The 19,627-nt window shown below is 45.7% G+C and overlaps 1 protein-coding gene across 1 annotated transcript in view; it reads left to right on the top strand.

Annotated features, from left to right (window-relative positions):
• MAP2K1 (mitogen-activated protein kinase kinase 1) overlaps positions 1–19,627 on the top strand; it is an 81,209-nt gene that overhangs the window by 23,023 nt on the left and 38,559 nt on the right. Inside the window, exons 2-3 of the mRNA XM_007166066.2 lie at positions 12,393–12,603; positions 13,875–14,021. Of these exons, the coding sequence (XP_007166128.1) occupies positions 12,393–12,603; positions 13,875–14,021 (358 nt within the window). The remainder of the gene's footprint in view (positions 1–12,392; positions 12,604–13,874; positions 14,022–19,627) is intronic.

The raw sequence follows: 19,627 nt of genomic DNA, 5'->3' as shown, positions 1-19,627 counted from the left end.
GTTACTTCTGCCAGCTACGTTTTGACCCCACGAGGCCAACTGCTCTTAATTGGAGAGCCTGACTAGTAGTTTTCCACACTCTAGTTTAAGAAGTTGAGCGCCTAAGTGAGCACTTGGTTGGACTTCTAGCCCTGATCCTGATCTCAGGATTCCCTGAGAGTTGCTTGAAAGTCACCTAGGGAGTGGGATTTTCCCCAGAGGTGATGGGTGCTCAGAGGAGAGGTTTGTTGACCTCTCTTGTGTGTGCTTTGGGCAAGGAGAAGGGCCTACCTGTAACAAACATGTTGGTCGTGTATTTAAGGAGGGAAACAGGTCTGGAGAATTGAAAATTTCTCAGCATGGACTAGCGCTGGAGACATGTTTTGAGTGCTGTGTTTCTTCTGACTACATCTTACTGCTCTTAGTTGTGCTTCTGGGCACTAGCTGTTGGTCTTTTTGCCCTGGGGACTCAGCTGTCCTCATGGTTCTGGGTAAGACTGTGGTCACGTTGGGTCCTTTCTCCCTGAAGAGCAAGCTGCACCTCTCATTCACAGAGCAGCATGGACCGTTATTACACAGGGAGTTTCTAAAAGGTCTTTCTCTAGAGCAGGGAATGGGTAGGGTCAAATACATCATCTTAATAAGGCCACAGTACACCAGCTTGTCCTTTCAGGAACAGTCAGCCACTCCCATTCTGTGGCCACCACCAGACCCAGCGCTGCCTTTGTTTTTCTGATGGTGACCACACGTTTGTTGAATTTTCTACCTGGGTTATATCCTTGGTGCTTTCTTCCTTTCAGCACTTCCTGCCCCGTCCCTGCCAGCTCTCTTATGCCACCAGACTGTTTACTGCTTGTCCCGTGTGCTTCATCTGGGCAGTGTCCTATCGCTTCCCTTCCCTCCCCAATCAGAATGTATCAGCCGGGCTTCCCTGGTGGTGCAGTGGTTAAGAATCTGTCTGCCAGTGCAGGGGACGCGGGTTCGAGCCCTGGTCCGGGAAGATCCCACATGCTGCGGAGCAACTGAGCCCGTGCGCCACAACTACTGAGCCTGCGCTCTAGAGCCCGCGAGCCGCAACTGCTGAAGCCCACGCACCTGGAGTCCATGCTCCGCAACAAGAGACGCCGCCGCAATGAGAAACCCACGCACCGCAACGAAGAGTAGCCCCCGCTCGCTGCAACTAGAGAAAGCCCAAGCGCAGCAACAAAGACCCAACGCAGCCAAAAATAAATAAATAAAAATAAATAAATATATTAAAAAAAAAAAAGTATCAGCCTTGGATGTTCCTCTGCAAGAATTTCCTTTTTAGGTAGACTTAATTTGTTGTCGTCTCAGGAATTTTACCTTTCAGCAGAACACAGTTCTTACCTCAAAGGAATAGGTCACTAATGGGTAAATACCTGGTGTTAGGGATGAGCTAAGTGGGAGATTTGTTTGAAGGACATGAGCTCTTCAGCTGGTATGGAGAAAAGATCAAACTTTGGAATTCCAACTCTAGCCTTGGGTAAGTTACTTAACTACACCTGGCCTCCATTTCCATATCTGTAAAATGGGAACAACATGTCTATTTTTTGCTGTTGTTGTTTTTAAACTATTTATTTATTTATTTGGCTGCATCGGGTCTTAGTTGCAGCACGTGGGATCTTAGTTGTGGCATGTGGGATCTTTCCTTGTGGTGTGCCGGCTTCTCTCTAGTTGTGGCGTGTGGCGTGGGCTCAGTAGTTGCAGTGCACGGGCTCTCTAGTTGTGGCACATGAGGGCTTAGTTGCCCTGTGGCATGTGGGATCTTAGTTCCCCGACCAGGGATTGAACCCATGTCCCCTGCATTGGAAGGCGGATTCTTAACCACTGGACCACCAGGGAAGTCCCAACATATCTATTTTTACAAAAAAATTTTTTTTTAATTTTTATTTATTTATTTATTTATGGCTGTGTTGGGTCCTCGTTTCTGTGCGAGGGCTTTCTCTAGTTGCGGCAAGTGGGGGCCACTCTTCATTGCGGTGTGCGGGCCTCTCAGTATCGCGGCCTCTCTTGTTGCGGAGCACAGGCTCCAGACGCGCAGGCTCAGCAATGTGGCTCATGGGCCTAGTTGCTCCGTGGCATGTGGAATCTTCCCAGACCAGGGCTCAAACCTGTGTCCCCTGCGTTGGCAGGCAGATTCTCAACCACTGCGCCACCAGGGAAGCCCCCATATCTATTTTTAAATGTTGTGAGGAATAATTGAGTTAATGAGTGTACCATGGCTAGCATTTAGGAAGCTCATCTTTTAACTGCATCTGAAGTTTCATTCTTTATCAGACTGTTATATCCCTCTTTTGTCCCTATTAAGTAAAGGTGATGCATCACTTTTTGTCCTCTGTTTTATCTTTTTTTCCTCTCTCTCCAAACTCCATCACTTTTTCCTTTCCTTTTTGTGCTTCTACAGAAGACTGATCCTTCAGGAATTAATTCACATGTGGCTAATATGAAACAAATTTTGCCCACTGGGGCAGAAGGAACATAGGCTGTCAGTTCTTTCAAGCAACAATATGACACCCCCTCTCTGATTCAGGATGTTGTTCAGTATTTAAGAAGAGTCTATGTGAGTGGGTGGTCCTGTCACTCCAGAGGTTCCTCTGTGTGTGTGTGTGTGTGTGTGTGTGTGTGTGTGTATGCATGTGTTTTTCAGCGTGTCTGTCTGCGGAAACGTGCCGTGGGAAGGTAATTTATATGATTTCAGAAGGCAGTTTGATTCCAAGGACCAAGTGGGCTTTTTTTGTTTTGTTTTCTTAAAGGATAGGAATACAGGATTCTTATCTCTTTTTAATTGAACTCATCCTCTCCACTTTTCATTTGTTTATTGGCTTGGAAGCTAGTTGATTTAAAGTGAAATTAAAGATAAACATCTGTCCCAACTCTTATTTTCTGATTTTTTTACTTTTTTTTTTTTTTAATTTGGCCGCGCTGGCTTGTGGGATCTTAGTTCCCTGACCAGGGATTGGACCAGCACCCTTGGCAGTGAAAGCGTGGAGTCCTAACCACTGGACCGCCAGGGAATTTCCTGATTTTTTTACTTTTAAGTTTTATTCCCCCAATACTCTTTGCTTATAATATTCTTACTCCCAGTTCTGTACCACTGTCTACATTGTAGACCCTATTGGAATGCCCTTTCTCCTTTTTTGCTATCTAAATTTTATATGTTGTTCTAGACCAATTTAGGTCTCAAAATCCTATAAAATTTACCCTGATTGCTCGGCATATCCTGAACTACAGGACACATCTGTGTCCGAAGCCCTTTGTGAGAATTAGGGGAACTGTGGGACAGTCATTGCTCCAGTCTTTTTTGGGAGTAGTGGTGAAACCAGTTAAAGACAATAAAGGTAGTATTTAATTACATTGTGCATTTTTTCTAGATTACTTATTTATTGCATGAAAATGCAGGAATCTCATCAGTAAAATTGGGCTAACAGTGGGAATTACGTCATGGTGGTGTTAGGCATTTAGGAGCTCATCCATATTTAGCAGAATACGTGGCATACAGCAGGTATATAATAAATCAGTAGTAGGTACTATCAAATCAAATCTTATTCTTATTAACCAATAATTACTTGACAACAACATAAAATATTAAATATTTGTTTATCACTTTTGGTGATTCCAGCATTTTTTTCTTTTTTTTTTACATTGCACTCTCATTTAATCTCTGCAGTCACTTTTATTTACCATCACATCATTGTCTTAAACTGCCCTTAGCTGTCTGTATTCCTTTCACTATTTCACTAAGGGCCTTGTAGTGTCAAAATGCATGCATTCTCACAGAAGACCTAGCAAGACGAAACAATTGATTTAGTATCAAAGGAAAAAGCAACGAGGATGGGATAAGTGTCAGTGGGGTTTATATGTGGACAAGAAGTAATGACTAGGGTCTCTAACCATACAACATGGGAAGCCAACCACTGTGCTTGCAGATGTCTATGGCCTTGGTACTTAGCTGCAGAGTTTTATCCTTGGAATACTACAGGAAGAATCTGATATTAGGATTAGAGAATTTTAACCCTGAAATGGACTTTAAACACCACTTAGCTTAACTCCCCTATTTTACCTATGAGAAAAATTGAGGGAAAGTGACTTGCACAAGTTCACAGACCAAGTTACCATCGGAGTTGAACCCAGGTCTTCTGACTCCCAAAGCCTTCACACCTATTTCCCAAGCATGGAGTGTCTGGCAGCCACATGCATGTTTTTTTCCTTTCAAGTAGTTTCATGTGCCATTGTGAAAGACCAGCTCTTTGCTGACCCAGAAGCAGCAGATTTCCTGTATATATTTCTGGTCCTAGAAGTGGGTCTGGGGGCTACTTTCAAGAACAATGACTTTGAAGTTTTTCTCATCTACACATCTGTCAGCAAGCTTAGAAGAGTAGGTGCCCAAGATGTGAGCAGCCAGCATCAAGGAAAAAGAAAAAAATACCTCTGCTAAATTCAGTGAAGCACATTATAAACGATACAAGAGAATGGCTGCACTGAAGCATTGCTTCCCATAGCTGCTTTAGAATATAAGCCCAAAGCTAGGCTCAGCACCAACAAGCAGAGATCTACAAAGGTCTACTATCGCTGGAGGAGGTATAGAAAACTTTGTTCTACCCAAGAACTGCCACAGACATGTGACAGAGTTTGGCTGCCATGGAGAGGAGGGGAAGTATATGCTCACAGGGCTTGCTTAAGACTAACGCTGGACAAGAGAGAATTTCTTTACCCCTACCATAAGCCTAGCACTAAATTAAAGTAATTGCAGTCTACCCCTGGAAGGGGCCAAGAGCATGGAGAAAGACCCCATTCTGTGGCCAGGCATTAAGGACAATTCAAAGCTGAGGGAGGAGTAGGAACACTGAGAAAAAAACCTATGCAGCTCAGGCTTCACTCTAAGCACAAGATACGACCTATCACTGGAGAAGTTTGTAGCCTGTGGTGTTAACATTAACAAGAAAACCCAAACTCAGCTCAACTTTGACTAATAGCCTAACACACACTAACAGGATGACAGAAGAGTATGTCCATTACCAAGTATAAAGATGATTACCTCAGTCTCTGTTCCATCACAATGTCCAGTGTTTAATCAAAAATCGAGAGAGAAAAAAACCAACCTATTATCAAGAGAGAAGGTAATCAGCAGAACCAGACTTAGAGATGACCCAGATGTTGGGTTTATCAGTCAGGGGCTTTAAAATAACCATGATCAATATCTTAAAGTTACACAGCATACATGAACAAATGAGGAATTTCAGAGGAGGTGGAAACTAAAAATAGATTCAAGAAGAAATGATAGAAATTTCAAAGAATATGACATCAAAGGTCAGCAGGCTCATCAGCAGACTGGACAGAACTGAGGAAAGAATCAGTGACCTTGAAGATGGGTCAGTAAAAATTATCCAAGCTGAAACACATAGAGGAGAAAAAAGAATGAAAGGAGATCAGAGCACAGCTTCCAAGACTGATGGATTGATCTGACTATTGAGAGATACTGAGAGAGGAGACAGACAGACACTGACTGGAACTTTTAGAGAAATTGGCTTATGCGATTGTGGAAGCCTGTTAAGTCTAAAATCTTCAGGTTAGGTTGGCAGGCTGGAGACCCATGGAAGAGTTGCACCTTGAGTCCAAAGGCAGTCTGCTGGAAGAATTCCTTCTTCTTCAGGGAGGTCAGTCTTTGTTCCACTAAGGCCTTCAACTGGCTGGATGAGGCCCACTCACATTATGGAGGGGAAACTGCTTTACTCAAAGTCTACCAATTTAAATTTTAATCTCATTCCCCCTCCCCCACCAAAAAAAAAAACCCCAAAACCATTTTCATAGAGACATCCAGAAAAATGTTTGACGAAGTATCTTAGGCACTGTGGCCCAGCAGTGTTGACACATAAAATTAACCATCGTATGCCCCCTTCTAGTTACCACCCTCCCCCACCAAAGCGTGATCACTTTTTTACTTTATTTTTATTTGTTTTTGGTTTTTTGTTCTTGGATTTTTAAAATACTGAAGTATAGTTGATTTACAATGTTAATTTCTGCTATACAGCAAAGTGATTCAGTTATAGACATTCTTTTTCATATTCTTTTCCATTTCGGTTTATCACAGGATATTGAATATAGTTCCCTGTGCTATACAGTAGGACCTTGTTGTTTATCCATTCTGTATGTGATAGTTTGCATCACTTTTTTACTTTATAATAGCCTAGATTAGTTTTGAATTTTATATAGATGGAATGACATCGTATGTATTCTTTTGCATCTGGCCTCTTTCACAGAGCCTGTATACATAATCCTAGAATTTTATTGCCTAGTTAGTTAACCAGCCCTTCGCAGAGTGGCCTACAGGATTGAGGTGTGGGAGGGTATAAGCCCCTCTCCACCATGTTGTCTGGGGCTGTCCCTGATTGGCACACCTACACTCTCTAACACAGATGGGCTAGTTTAGTTGGAGTCTGGAAGTTGGTAAGCTGCACCTTTGGCCCCCTTGCCTTCCTCATTCAGGCCCATTCTCCTTTCCTTTCTTACTACTCTTTGTAACCCCTCCCATCTCCTGCTGTCCGTGGTTTGACTGTGTAGAGACCCCTGATGCCAGTTCTTCTCTTTTCCTCACATTCTCCCCCTCTCCCCTCACCTACCCAGTTGAAGCTCCTCAACCTGAATACACCCTCAGCCTTATTCTGCACCTCCTCAGCTGGCTGTCACATTGACAGACTTCCTTAGAGACATCTAGACAAACTCCCCACCCTACTCCCCATATGCTTTTTTTTATGGGTATGGAAACTAAGGACCAGAAAAGGAGGTGACTCCCAAGATATCTCAGATGGGAATGGTATAGGGTGTAGATCAAAGGGTTGCAGCCTTAGTCTCTGGGTGCTGTTCCCTCTTAGCTTGGGTCTTTCTGCCTTTCCTTCCCTCTTTCTTCCCTGCCCTCTTGCCAGATGCCACAGGGAAGGGAGAACTTCACAGCTCCTTGGGCTCTCAGGTGAGGAGACCCACCTGCACTGGGACCCTTTCTGTCCTTCCAGCACAGTGATTTGTTGTCATCCCTGCTCTTCCCTCTGCGCTTCCTCCCGGTGGAGGTGGGGCCTGCCACCTGTAGCAGCCTTGCTCAGGTTGGCGACAGACAGCTGGCTGGTGTTTGGCATGCATTTGTGGCTCATTTCTGTTTGGTGTGTGGCAGTTTGAAGACCCCATTCCTTGGTCTGGACATCGCCTCTCTACCCCTTCAGTCATTCCTTTAGGTCAGCTTCCCGTGGCAGTGACCATCAGAGTTGGAGGTGGCAGCGTGGCGCCTTGAAAGGAGCTCTATTTCAGGGGTCGGGAGATCTGCCACCAATAAGCTGTGTGACTTTGTCCTTTCTGGACCTCCGTTTCCTCACTTGTAAAATAGGTTGGATAGGGTGGTCTTTAAGGTCCCTCTCTGTGCTACATTTTATACTGCTTCTTGATTTGAGCCATTGAGCCACGAATGAAAGATTCCTGCTGTGGTAGTGTAATTAGGCTTAGCAGGTGGGTGAGATGAGAGGGAAGGAGAAGTTCTTGCCCAGGATCATCCTTTCCCCACCCATTTCATTGTGCCTTCCTGGTGTTTTCAGAACACAAATGACAACCTGTGTTTTTCTTCAAGTTCCTTGTTTTTCCTCTGCGTTCCCATTTCAAGCCTATAATGTTGTATCTGGATGAACTTGTGTTTACTGTAAGACAGCCCTGGTGCAGAATTCATGTTCCAGTGTGTCGTTTCCTTTCTGCTGTGGGGAATGTGATGGGGGTCGGAGCCATCACAGCTGGTCCCTGGAGAGGGCTGTGTGTGTCAGAGATGTATTGTGCCGGGCTCCAGTTTCTTTTCTCAATCCCTAGTTCTGATTTTGCTGATTTCAGTTAAAACCAAAGATTGTGAAGGAGGCCGGTTCTTGTCCTCTGAGTGTTGGAGATCTGTGGGGTGGTTGAGGGGTGAGGGGCCGCTCTCTTCCTGTTTCCTTTGCTTGGAGCGTTTCACCCTGGGAGGGCACAAGTGAGCCTTGTTGAACACCATCCACTCCCCGGGTGAGAGGAAGCAGTACCGAATACTGACACCTCATTGATTGATTTCTTTTTAATGAGTCATGAAACTCATTTTGATGCCGGAATTTTCCTTTCACCTTCAGATAAAATCTTTTGTCTTTAGTTCTCTGAAACACTTTTAGGGGCTTTTAATAATTATTAAATTACAGGAAAGACAGTACTTTTTTTTTTTTTTAATTTATTTATTTATTTATGGCTGTGTTGCGTCTTCGTTTCTGTGCGAGGGCTTTCTCTAGTTGTGGCAAGCGGGGGCCACTCTTCATCGCGGTGCGCGGGCCTCTCACTATTGCGGCCTCTCTTGTGGCGGAGCACAGGCTCCAGACGCGCAGGCTCAGCAATTGTGACTCACGGGCCTAGTTGCTCCGCGGCATGTGGGATCTTCCCAGACCAGGGCTCAAACCCGTGTCCCCTGCATTGGCAGGCAGATCCTCAACCACTGCGCCACCAGGGAAGCCCAAGACAGTACTTTTTGAATCCTGCTGTTGCTGCTGTGGCTCCTCCTCGTCCTCCAACCCGCTCCCACCTGCCTTAACATTTGTGTAGAAATGTGTCAAAATGCCAGTGTTTCGTCCCATTAGTTTTTTATTTTGATCCTGTCCTGGTGAAGTAAGCATCTTGTTACCCCATTTTACAGAAGAGAAAACAGATGTGTCAAGTTAAATGACTTGTTCATGGTCACACAGCTAGTTGTTGCCCAATTTGGGATAAGAATCCGGGATTCCTGATTACTAATGACTTGTTTACTTGGCAACTCCGTCCCCCCCTCCTCCGCCCCGGCCCCATTAGGAAAGTCTTGCCACCGTAAGTGTCTCTTCTCTCCCTGGCTCCACCCTCTGAAAGCACAAATTAGAAGCCAGTTCCTTAGCTGATGGGGTAGGCGGTTGGACCATGGAGCATAGGAGAGGGGCGGGGAGGAAGGTGGCACAAAGCCCAGACTTAGGGTTTTTTTCCCCGAAGGTGGGAGAATTCCTTACTTCTGCAGAGTCAGCATCCCTCCCACCTTCCCACCATCCCAACCCCCCACCACCCCCAAATGGGTGTGGTTTCTTGTGGCCAGTGTTACTTGCAAGGCAGTTGTTCAGATTGATGTACAGGGGAGACAGGATTGCGTCTGGGGCAAAGGACTCTTCCTGTAGGTACACCATTTTCATGTCTGATTGAGCCCTGGTGTGTTACGTGCTCCACACTAGGATCTTACCCATGTTTGCAAGTTGCCTCCCTTGGACGTATTGAACTTTCTGAAGAGGTAATATAGCATCATGATTAAGGTTAGAGATTCTCTCTGCCCAGGTTTGAATCCTGGCTCTGCCACTTAGATGTGCGACCTTGGACAAGTTACTTCACCTGTCTGTGCTTGAGTTTGCTGTGTGTTGTAATCGTAAGGTTGTGGATTAAATGCATTAATGCACATAAAACACTTAAAAAAGTACAGTGTTACAAGGAGAGTGATTGTCCTTTCATCTAGCCCTCCTTCCCTCTCTCCCTCGTACACACTCTGTGTGATGTGTGTGTGTGTGTGTGTGTGTGTGTGTGTGTTCTTGACAGCAGCTTTTGGAGTCTGCATTTCCAGTCAGACTGCTGAGCCCTCCAGGCAGCTGTAACCTCATCCAAGTTTTAGCTGTAGGGTCTGTCTGTATTTGACATGTGTTTCTAAGTGTTGTCATCAATGGGCTCCTTTGTGGAGAGACCTTAGAGAAAGGAAACCAGAGGGCGTGCACTGTGCACTCCCAGCCACACTGGTTCCAGTCCCCACACCTGAGGGACTGTGGGTAGCAGTGAGACTGAGTTGAACCTTTTAGCAGGATGAGAATATTGACCAGTTGTCTTAGTCTGCTCAGGCTACATAACAAAATGCCATAGACTGGGTGGCTTAAACAACAGAAATTAATTTTCTCATAGCTCTGGAGGCTTGAAGTCCAAGATGAGGACTGGTTGGGTTGCCAGCATGGTTGGGTTTGGTGAGGCCTCTCTTCCTGGCTTGCAGGCAGCTGCCTTCTTGCTGTATCCTCACATGGCCTTTCCTTGGAGTGTGTAGGGGGAAGGCCACCTCTCTTATAAGGCTATCAGTCCTATCTGATTAGGACTCTACCCATATGACCTTATTTAACCTTAATTACCTTCTAAAAATCCTATCTCTAAACGTAGTTACATTGGGGGTTAGGGTTTCAACTTACAAAGTTTGGGGGGGGACCAGGCACCAGGCTTCTTCCCCCCAGAGTTACCCAGTGAGGAAGGTTGGGGAAGTCAGCCTTGTGTCCTCTTTGGCCCCATGTACTGTGTTATTTGTAAGGCGGTATTGGATCCTCCCATACCCTGGGGAGGCATTGGGTCTCCATCTCCTTGCCTTCTTAAGGTTTGGAGTGTGAATGAAGAGTGGAAGATTATGCTTGCTCCTACCCCCAAGCTCAGAAATGGTGTGTATATTGAGGGAAGGGAGTCACCAACATTCTGATGTGTAATGACTGCCTGTCTTGTCACCTGTGTTGTTTGTTTAGACTAGGGACAAAAGTCAAATGAAACACAGTGGAATCTCTCTTTACCACTCTTCTCTTAACAAGCTCCCAGGAGTAATGAACACTTCAGTTCTTTATGTAAAACACGCTAGCAGGCTGCTGTCCGCCATACCCACTCACTCCGGCACCCACTGGTTGAATTATGTGCTTACCAAGAGCCGGTTTGTTCCGAAAGTCATTTGTACAGTTGTAGCTGGTATTGTAATTAAGTAATGTATGTATTTAAATATCAGAGAAACTGATGAAATACGACTGCAAGCGAAGTGGTTTTCTTTCTTTTTTTTTCCCCCCACCTATGAATACTAGTCAAAAGCTGTGGAAAGACTCAGTGAGTCCAGGTCACTAAAAAAATTACTGTCAGGAACTTCCCTGGTGGCGCAGTGGTTAAGAATCCACCTGCCAATGCAGGGGACATGGGCTCGATCCCTGGTCCAGGAAGATCCCACATGCCGCGGAGCAGCTAAGCCTGTGCGCCACAACTACTGAACCTGTGCTCTAGAGCCCCTGAGCCACAACTACTGAGCCCGCCTGCCACAACTACTGAAGCCCGTGTGCCTAGAGCCTGTGCTCCACAACAAGAGAAGCCACCGCAATGAGAAGCCCGTGCACTGCAACGAAGGGTAGCCCCCTCTCGCTGCAACTAGAGAAAGCCCATGCACAGCAACAAAGACCCAATGCAGCCATAAATAAACAAATAAAAAATAAATAAATAAGAAATGGTAATTTAAAAAAATTACTGTTAAATTAGGTGAGCATTAAAATTGGGGGAAGTCATCAAACTCTTAAAGTTTTATTCTGAGATTAATCTGTCTACATTTTTATGCTAAAGAATCAGTATTTGGAAATTATAGACATTGTATTCTCTTCTGGTTCACGTAAGAAAGATGATGTGGGGCTCTTAAAGAGAGTGCCTCGCCTTGTGTTAGCAGGTGGGTGAATGAATGCACTTTTATATGTTTTGCAAAAATAAAAATTTAGGTGTATCCTTTTTGCTCTATTTTGATTGACCGTGTTCCTGATCTGATCACATTGGAAGGGAGCGTTTCTATTGTGATTCAGTTTAGAGCCTGTTTTTTTTTTGGTTTTTTTTTTAAATAAATTTATTTATTTATTTATTTATTTATTTATTTTTAGCTGTGTTGGGTCTTCGTTTCTGTGCGAGGGCTTTTTCTAGTTGCGGCGAGCGGGGGCCACTCTTCATTGCGGTGCGCGGGCCTCTCACTATCGCGGCCTCTCTTGTTGCGGAGCACAGGCTCCAGACGCGCAGGCTCAGTAGTTGTGGCTCACGGGCCCAGTTGCTCCGTGGCATGTGAGATCTTCCCAGACCAGGGCTTGAACCCGTGTCCCCTGCGTTGGCAGGCAGATTCTCAACCACTGCGCCACCAGGGAAGCCCTAGAGCCTGTTTTGATAATGTGCTTTGGTTTCAATTTAGTGGTTTTAGGAAATAGAAAATTTTATTTTGTATGTGGTGTTGTTAAAACCAACACTTAGTGGGTCTTTTGATACTGGGGTTTTAAAGCAAATTAAGGTGGCTCACTCTGGATTTTAGTAGATTCTGCAGTTCGTCTTGTAGGCTTAGAGCATATTGAGAGAGAACTAATTCCCCTATTTTACAAATGAGGAGAGCAGGCCTTAAGAAGGGAAGTGTGTCTGTGGTGAGTTGTGTGGGGTGGCGGAGTGCAGGGGGTAGAGCCACAGCAGATGGGACCTTCCCCCGAGCTGCCTCGATCAGTTCTCTCTCTGGCCCCAGAGCTGGAGCTCTCCACAGCAAGGGTGCTCCTCTGGGTGGACTTCTCTGATAACAGTGTTGACCCGTGCTTTCTACTTTGGGACAGGACCAACCTGGAGGCCTTGCAAAAGAAGCTGGAGGAGCTGGAGCTCGATGAACAGCAGCGGAAGCGCCTTGAGGCCTTCCTTACGCAGAAGCAGAAGGTGGGAGAACTGAAGGATGACGACTTTGAGAAGATCAGTGAGCTGGGTGCTGGCAATGGAGGTGTAGTGTTCAAGGTCTCCCACAAGCCGTCTGGTCTGGTTATGGCCAGAAAGGTGAGGCCACTTTAAAAAAAAAAAAAAAGGACTGAATCAAGCTTGCCTTGGTGAACAGCTAATTGGATTACCTTTTAGAAGACCTGTGGGCCTGGAGACAAGGGTGGAAGGAAAACTGACTTTTCATTCAATACCCTTTTGTGCTTTTTGAATTTTGAACTCATGTTATCTATTAGATTATAGGTAAACACACTCATGATGTGTTAGTGTATTTATCCCACTGCCCAGACTGGAAAATAACAGCAAGCGGCCATTTGTTAGTTTTCTGTGTGCTCTGGAAAGAAATCTGAGATGCTCGTTTGCCATTTATCAAGAGCAGAAGCTGCTTTCATTTACCCAGCCCCAGGGACACACAAAAAACACTTATTTCATGTTGTTTCTCCGAGTTCCACCCCTGCCAGTGGTTCCCCTTCATCTCTCTGCAGTATAACGTCTCGGCTCCCCAACATGGCATGCGGTCTTTGAGCTGGACTTCCCTTCCTGGTGACCCTGGGTCCTCCTCTTTCTGGACAGTGAGGTTGGACTCTTCCATGTTTCACAGCACACCATGTTCATTTCTGTCCACATATTTTTGCTCATGCTATTCCTTCCATCTTTTCAAACACTGCCCATCTTCAAGGCCCACCTCCTGTCTAGCCTTCACTAGCTGCTCCCACCCGCGCTGGTAACCACTGCTTCCATGTCCTCTGACACTCATTGTCCATGGCTCTTTTTAGAAGCTCAGCCTTATCCGGTAACCATTTCATGTATCTGTCACCTGTCTCCCCAGCTGAAACAAGGGACAACATTGGGGGTGGGGGGGAGGGGAACATAAGGTGACCCCTAAGGCCTTGGCTAAATCTCAACCACATCAGACCCCTAAAGTCAAGGGTAAATCTCTAGGGCAGCTTAGATTGTCAGACCCAGTTCCTCATACCTTTCTGGTCCTACAACCCTTGAGTATCAACCAAGTCCTTAAGGCCACTTTCCCCATATCTCCCAGTTTCACAGGTCCTTTTGTTCTTGGGAGGGGTGAGCCCCCTCTTGCTCAGTCTTGGCTCCCAGGAGTAGAGGCATAGCTGGCCACTCCTCCAGTGCCAACACCTGCCTTGGTATGTTGGCACTCAGTGCTGTGGTTGGGCAGAAACTTGTTTGTTAAAACTTGCCTGTTTCCTCTCTTCCTACCTTTAAGAGCTTAAGCATTTAAGAAAGCTCCTATCCATCCATCCACCCATCCATCATCCATCCATATATTTTTAAAGCTTCTCTTCCTTCTACCTTTCTTTTCCCAGCTAATTCACCTGGAGATCAAACCTGCAATCCGGAACCAGATCATACGGGAGCTGCAGGTTCTACATGAGTGCAACTCCCCTTACATTGTGGGCTTCTACGGTGCATTCTACAGTGATGGTGAGATCAGTATCTGCATGGAGCACATGGTATGTGGCAACCTGTCAGCCTCTGAAGCAGCGGCCTGGGAAGTGGGTGGCTCTGGTCTAATCTTTGGTCTGGGATGTGACCGGCTGCTTCCTTGTTCCTCCCTGGGTCCAGATCACTGTCTTGGGCATGTGGGAAGCCTGGCTGTAGACGTTGGAATAGCCAAGAAGATGACAGGCCTCCTTCCTAGGTCCCTGTCTCTTCAAAGAGAGGTGGCAGCAATCAGGTGTCCCTGGTGGTTGTACCAAGAGCACATCTCCCAGTTTTCTTGACCCCAAGATTTTGATGTGGGTAAAATCTGGTTAATATAGTTTAAATCCATTTATTACATGCCATGCTGTGTGCTAGGTACGTGTTCTGGGGTTATGAAGATAAGTGAAACAGTCCCTGTTTTCAGAGAGTTTATAACTGGCTTTAAGAGCAGGGTTAGCAAAACTATTACTGATAAGCTAGTATTTATTGGGTATATATCATATCAAGCACTACCCTAAGCAAATTAATATTTTATCACATTTTTATAACACCTTATTGAGTTGGGTACATTATCTGCATTTTACAAATGAGGAAACTGAGGCTCAGAGAAATGGAATAACTTACCCAAGGTCATACAGCTGGTAAGTGGAATTGGTAGAATTTAAACCAAGGCTGTCTGACCCCAGTGTACTTTGTTGAATCTGCCGGATAGTGACTGGGGCTCTGTTTCCATCCTTCATGGCCAGAATTTCAAAGAGAGAGGCTGGCTTCACGGTTGCTAATGCTTTTCTGTCCCCAGTAGCCAGCATGGCACAGGGGACTTTGGAATCTGAGATGTTTATTCATATCTCCCTTCTCCACAAAAATCCAAGTGGACACCTTGTCTTGTTTGCCATTGTGTCTCCAAAGCCACAGCAGGTGCTCAGTAATTATTTGTTTACAGATTGTCACCTTCTTGTCATGACCTTGGGCAAGCTTCTTTATCTTTCTGATTCTCAGTTTCCTCATCTATAAAATGGCCATTGTTATACCTGCCTCGTTGTAGTGAGGATTGATTAAAATAAGAGTTGTAAGTCTTCCAGCACACTGTGTGACTCAGAGCATGCCTTCTGCAAACTTTAGCTTTTGCTTTATTCTCACCGGGGCTGACAGTTCAGAGACGAGGGCTGACATGATTGAGTCTACATGCTTCGTGGTTGCTCTGCTTTCAGTCCAGCCTAGTGTCCCTCAGTAAGTCCTCCACTTCCTTCCTGACTCTCTAGACCTGCCCTCACCTCTGGAATGAGAGCCCCAGGGCCTGGTCTTAATGAACTCCAGGAGAACCCTCCTGAGAGGTCTGTCCCTTGCTGGTGCCCCCATTGGTTTGAACATCTCTTCGTTTCAATGGTCAAGAAGTGCCACACACAGTGTTGCAGTCACGTGCTGACCTCTATGGCGCCATGTGGGACGTAGGTTCTGAAAATGTCTTCTGTGCGTCTGAAGGTCACTGAGAAAGCTCTCGTTCCTTCTTGCTTCAAGGAGAGTGAAGCAGTCTCTGTGGGAAGCCCGTTGAATGTTTCTGGCTTGGTCCTAGCCCAGGCCTGGGGTGCTGATTATTTTCCACTTGGGTTTTAACCTCCCTTTGGTGGGGTGGGGTAGGGCTGGGAGAGGGAGCTGCTCCTTATCCTTTGGGTTTCTGGTGCTCTTTGTGCTGACGATGGTTGGTTTTCCAGCTTTAGCCCAAGAGTTGGATGAAGATGTATACATGGCACTGGAGGTCCTTGAAAACTAGAAGGGGAAGAGGGTGGAGGTGATGGTGGTCAACCAGTGATAAAACAAGAGAGGCCGGAGTAGCCTTTTTTCCTCTTGGGTCTTGCCAAAATAACGGAAGATGGGTGGTGGCGTGGCTGGACATAACACTAACTAGCTTTTCCATCTTCTACCACTTGTTGGGTCCTTTTCATGTTATGTGACTTCTTAATCACACCAGCCCTGTCATAGGACATGGATTGACCCCCACCCCCACCCCAAGCTGGTAGATGGAGAGAGCAAGGCCTTGAGAGGTTTAGTAACTAGTCTAAGTTATATAACCAGTAAGTGTCAGAGCTGAGCTCTTCTAACCCGTGTCTCTAACCAGGTCCGCTTTCTTTAAATTTCATGGTCTCTCCACTACACAATGTAAATCATATACTCTCTCAAGATTTTCTCATTTCTGCAGAGAAATGTTTGGACCGGATGTTCTCTAGGGACCCCTCCCCATGCTAACATTCTGTGTTTCTATGGTTTTGGCACTTGTAGCCAGTCACTTGATTACATTAGTTAATCAGCATGGGTTCAGCTTCACAAACACTTATTTTAGTGCCTATTAGGGCAAAGTGCCACATGAGCTGCCGAGGGGATGGAACCATTGAGAGCAGCGTCTCTGCCCCCAGAGCTGTTCACAGGCCGCATGGCTGTGTTCTAGGGCCTTCTAAAGTGAGGAGTATCGGTGTGGACGTGAGGGCTTCTGAGCACCAGGTATGCGTCACCTCATGCCTGCTGTCTTCTGAACCATCAGAAATTCTTTCTTAAGTAACCTCCAAGTTCTGTTCCTCTCCCTTTAGTAGAGGAACCAGGAGGCTATCTGTAGGTTTGAGCATGGTTGAACTCCAGGGTGCTTGCTTCAGAGGTTAAGATCAGGCCCTAAACGTTGATAGTCAGTGCCCTATTCATTTATTCAGATCCTGCTGGAACCTCTTTTATTGGCCTTATGTGGCCTCTTGCCATGTGGAGTTCAGTCTTTCTGTCTGTCTTAAATTGACCTGTGTTGAGGCTTCCTCATTCTGGAATCCTTTCTTCACTCTGTATTCATAGACGTTGATCACAACCTCATGCTCCTTGCCCTTGCCAGCCTTTCCCTCCTGGAGGAGGAGATGACACAGGATGTCACAAGGATTGGTCTCCCATTCTCTTGGCCCATTTCTAGTACCTGCAGGTCAGTTGTTTTCCCCCATGGCTTTGGCTCTCTGGGGATATTGAGATCCTCCCACGTAAGTCCCTGAAGCAGAAGATATCTCTGGAATTACCCTGGGAGGCCTGAGTGTGGGAAACCTGGCTGTCAGAGACTGGGAGGGTCAAAACCTTTCTGAGGGCCAAGCAGAGTGTAGGGCACCTATTAGGTGATCTGTGTTGAATGACTGAATGAGGGAAGCAGGATGGGAGATCGCATGGTCAGAGCTCAAGAGAGAGTTAGGGCCTTCTGTTCCTGGGTATACCTAGGCTCAGAGGGCAACTGGAACTGTCTGTTAACACTAGTGGAGAGGCTCAGAGTTGCCAGGGACGGGACCCTGTAAGGAAGCAGTTGTGGCCTGAAGTTCAAGTAGCCATGCTCCAGAGTAGCTTTCTGCTCTAGGCTGGGCCCTCTCACCCCTTCCTTGGTCCCTGAGCAAGCCCTCCTGCAGGAGAACTCCTGCACTGGCTGCCTGTGATAGGAAAATTCTCTGACCACTGGCTGCCACTTCTCTTTAGGGATTTCTGCTTTGTCTCAGCTTCCACATTTCAAAGGTGTTGTCATATAGAGCTCTGTTCATTAGCCATATCCCAGCTTCTAAGATTCTTTGGTCCTCTCCGTGTCACAGTCTTTGCATGATGTTCCTTGTCATTGGCATTTCCCCCCAACACTTTACTATGAAAAATTTCAAAAGTACAGAAAGTTGAAGGAATTGTGTAATGTGCACTCTAAAGCCACCACCTAGATTCTACCGTTAACATTTTGTCATACTTGCTTTACCGCGTGCTGTCTACTTACGCACTGCTCAGGTTGTTTTTTGGATGCAGTTTAAAGTAAATTTGTCATCAGCGTGCACGGAGCCCCATCTTCTTAATGCACCTGGCTAGGGGCTGACCTTTTCCAGACATAAGCTGTGTTTGCACCTGCCCAGCCTGAGTTTTGAGACCCAAGGGGTGCATGGATGCTGCCTGATCAGAACAGGAATGTTCTTGTCTTCGGGGAAGTAGATTCCTGCTCAGGTGGTAGCTGAGCAACCAGAGAACTGGGGACTCAGGGCTGATGTTTCTCACGCAGGAGTAAAAGCTTTTGAGCTCTTTTTTTTTTCCATAAAGCATTTGTCTCTTCTGTAGAAAACCTTCACAAAAGCACCACTGGCTTAGTTAATAATTGGCTTCTAAAAATAAGCATGGTTTCAGCAGCTTTAGTCAGCGAAGGCAGGTCCTTGGCAACAGTGCAGTAGAATTGAAAGGTTGTGAGGTGAGTCGCAGGCAACACTGGCTGATCCTGATGTGGTTCATGCTTCTTAAATCCTGCGAATCCCGTTCTTCACTCTGTAACTCTGCTTGTAGCGCAGAGGAGGTTAAGGGAGGAGAGCCAGCGTTTCCTCCTTTTTGACAGAAATGTTTACCACAACCCCCAGGGAAAGTGTAAACCAAGACAGTTAGCCGGGCCGCCCTGTCCTGGCTGTGGAAGCTGAGAACCACAGGCTAGCTCTTCTGCCTCGTTTGCATCCGATTTGGACAGAATTGCTGTTACCTAGTTTTAAGTGTATAGTCCTCCCTGATAATTAGGCAAAGTCGTTCAAACAAAGAGTCTGAAACCACATTCAACTGAAAGCAAAACAGAAAGTCTGGAAACTTTCTGCACTGGAGTCCCTGTTCCTGTCAGTAAGGGAAATTGAGAGGCGCTATGGCATTTCTAGGAGCCTGCTGACTTGGGTGTGGTTACCTGGGCTGTGGCGCTGTCCTCATTTGGCCACCAGGGGCCTGTGGCATTGTGAAGGCAGCCAGGCTCAAAGGATGACTCAGACCCCAGCCTGGCTCACCGCCTGGGTAGGGCTCTTCCAAGGGCTCTTGGAAAATGTGTGTTTACAGAGGAGTTCTCTTTGACTCTAGATTGATAATTCCATGCTCATATCCCTGTGGAGATTATGGCCCATTTGAATTTTAGGTTGAATTTTGAAATCCTCCCCTGTGCTCCTTGGTTGTCTGACCCACCATTAGGTAGTTGTGCTAGGGAGTTTATTATGATGAGAAGTTTAACGTATTCAGGGGTGTTAGTGTGCATTTGAGTATACACCTGTACTGCTTTCTTTTTCTATCAGCATCCATGATCCAGAGTTGATCTGTGATAGAAAGTCATTGGTCCAAACTATCCTTTTTATAAGCATAGACTTTTTAAGTTGATAATCTATTTTTAGCATTGTTTTAGGTAACATTTCCTGAGAGCTCTGTATCCCTGAACGAGTCCTACCTATTTTCTCACCTCCTTTAGGTAGTGTTGTAGCTACCTAATGATGCCTTTGTACAAAATGGGCGCTCAGTAAGTATCTGTTAATTGATTTGTAGATTTAATTCTCCACTTTCATAAATGAGGTCAGTAATTTTAAAAGGTAAGACATTTATTTATTGTAGAAAATGTATAAACCATAGAAAAGCACAAAGAAGAAACTATCGCACAACAAAGACCCCTGATAATCTTACTATCTAGACTGGAACATTTTGGTAACATTTTTGATATTCTGGTTTGTGTGAGTATATGCACACTTTTTAATTTTTATAAAAATGGGATTATTCTCTGTCCTTCTTTTCTTTATTATGTTATGCATTGTTCTGTGACCTTACATTGAATGGCTGCATCTTAAAGCCTGGGTGGTTTTGGAGGCAG

The sequence above is a fragment of the Balaenoptera acutorostrata genome, chromosome 3 (genome assembly GCF_949987535.1).
Source record: "Balaenoptera acutorostrata chromosome 3, mBalAcu1.1, whole genome shotgun sequence".
NCBI lineage: Eukaryota > Metazoa > Chordata > Mammalia > Artiodactyla > Balaenopteridae > Balaenoptera > Balaenoptera acutorostrata.
This window is presented reverse-complemented; position numbering and strand designations above follow the sequence as displayed.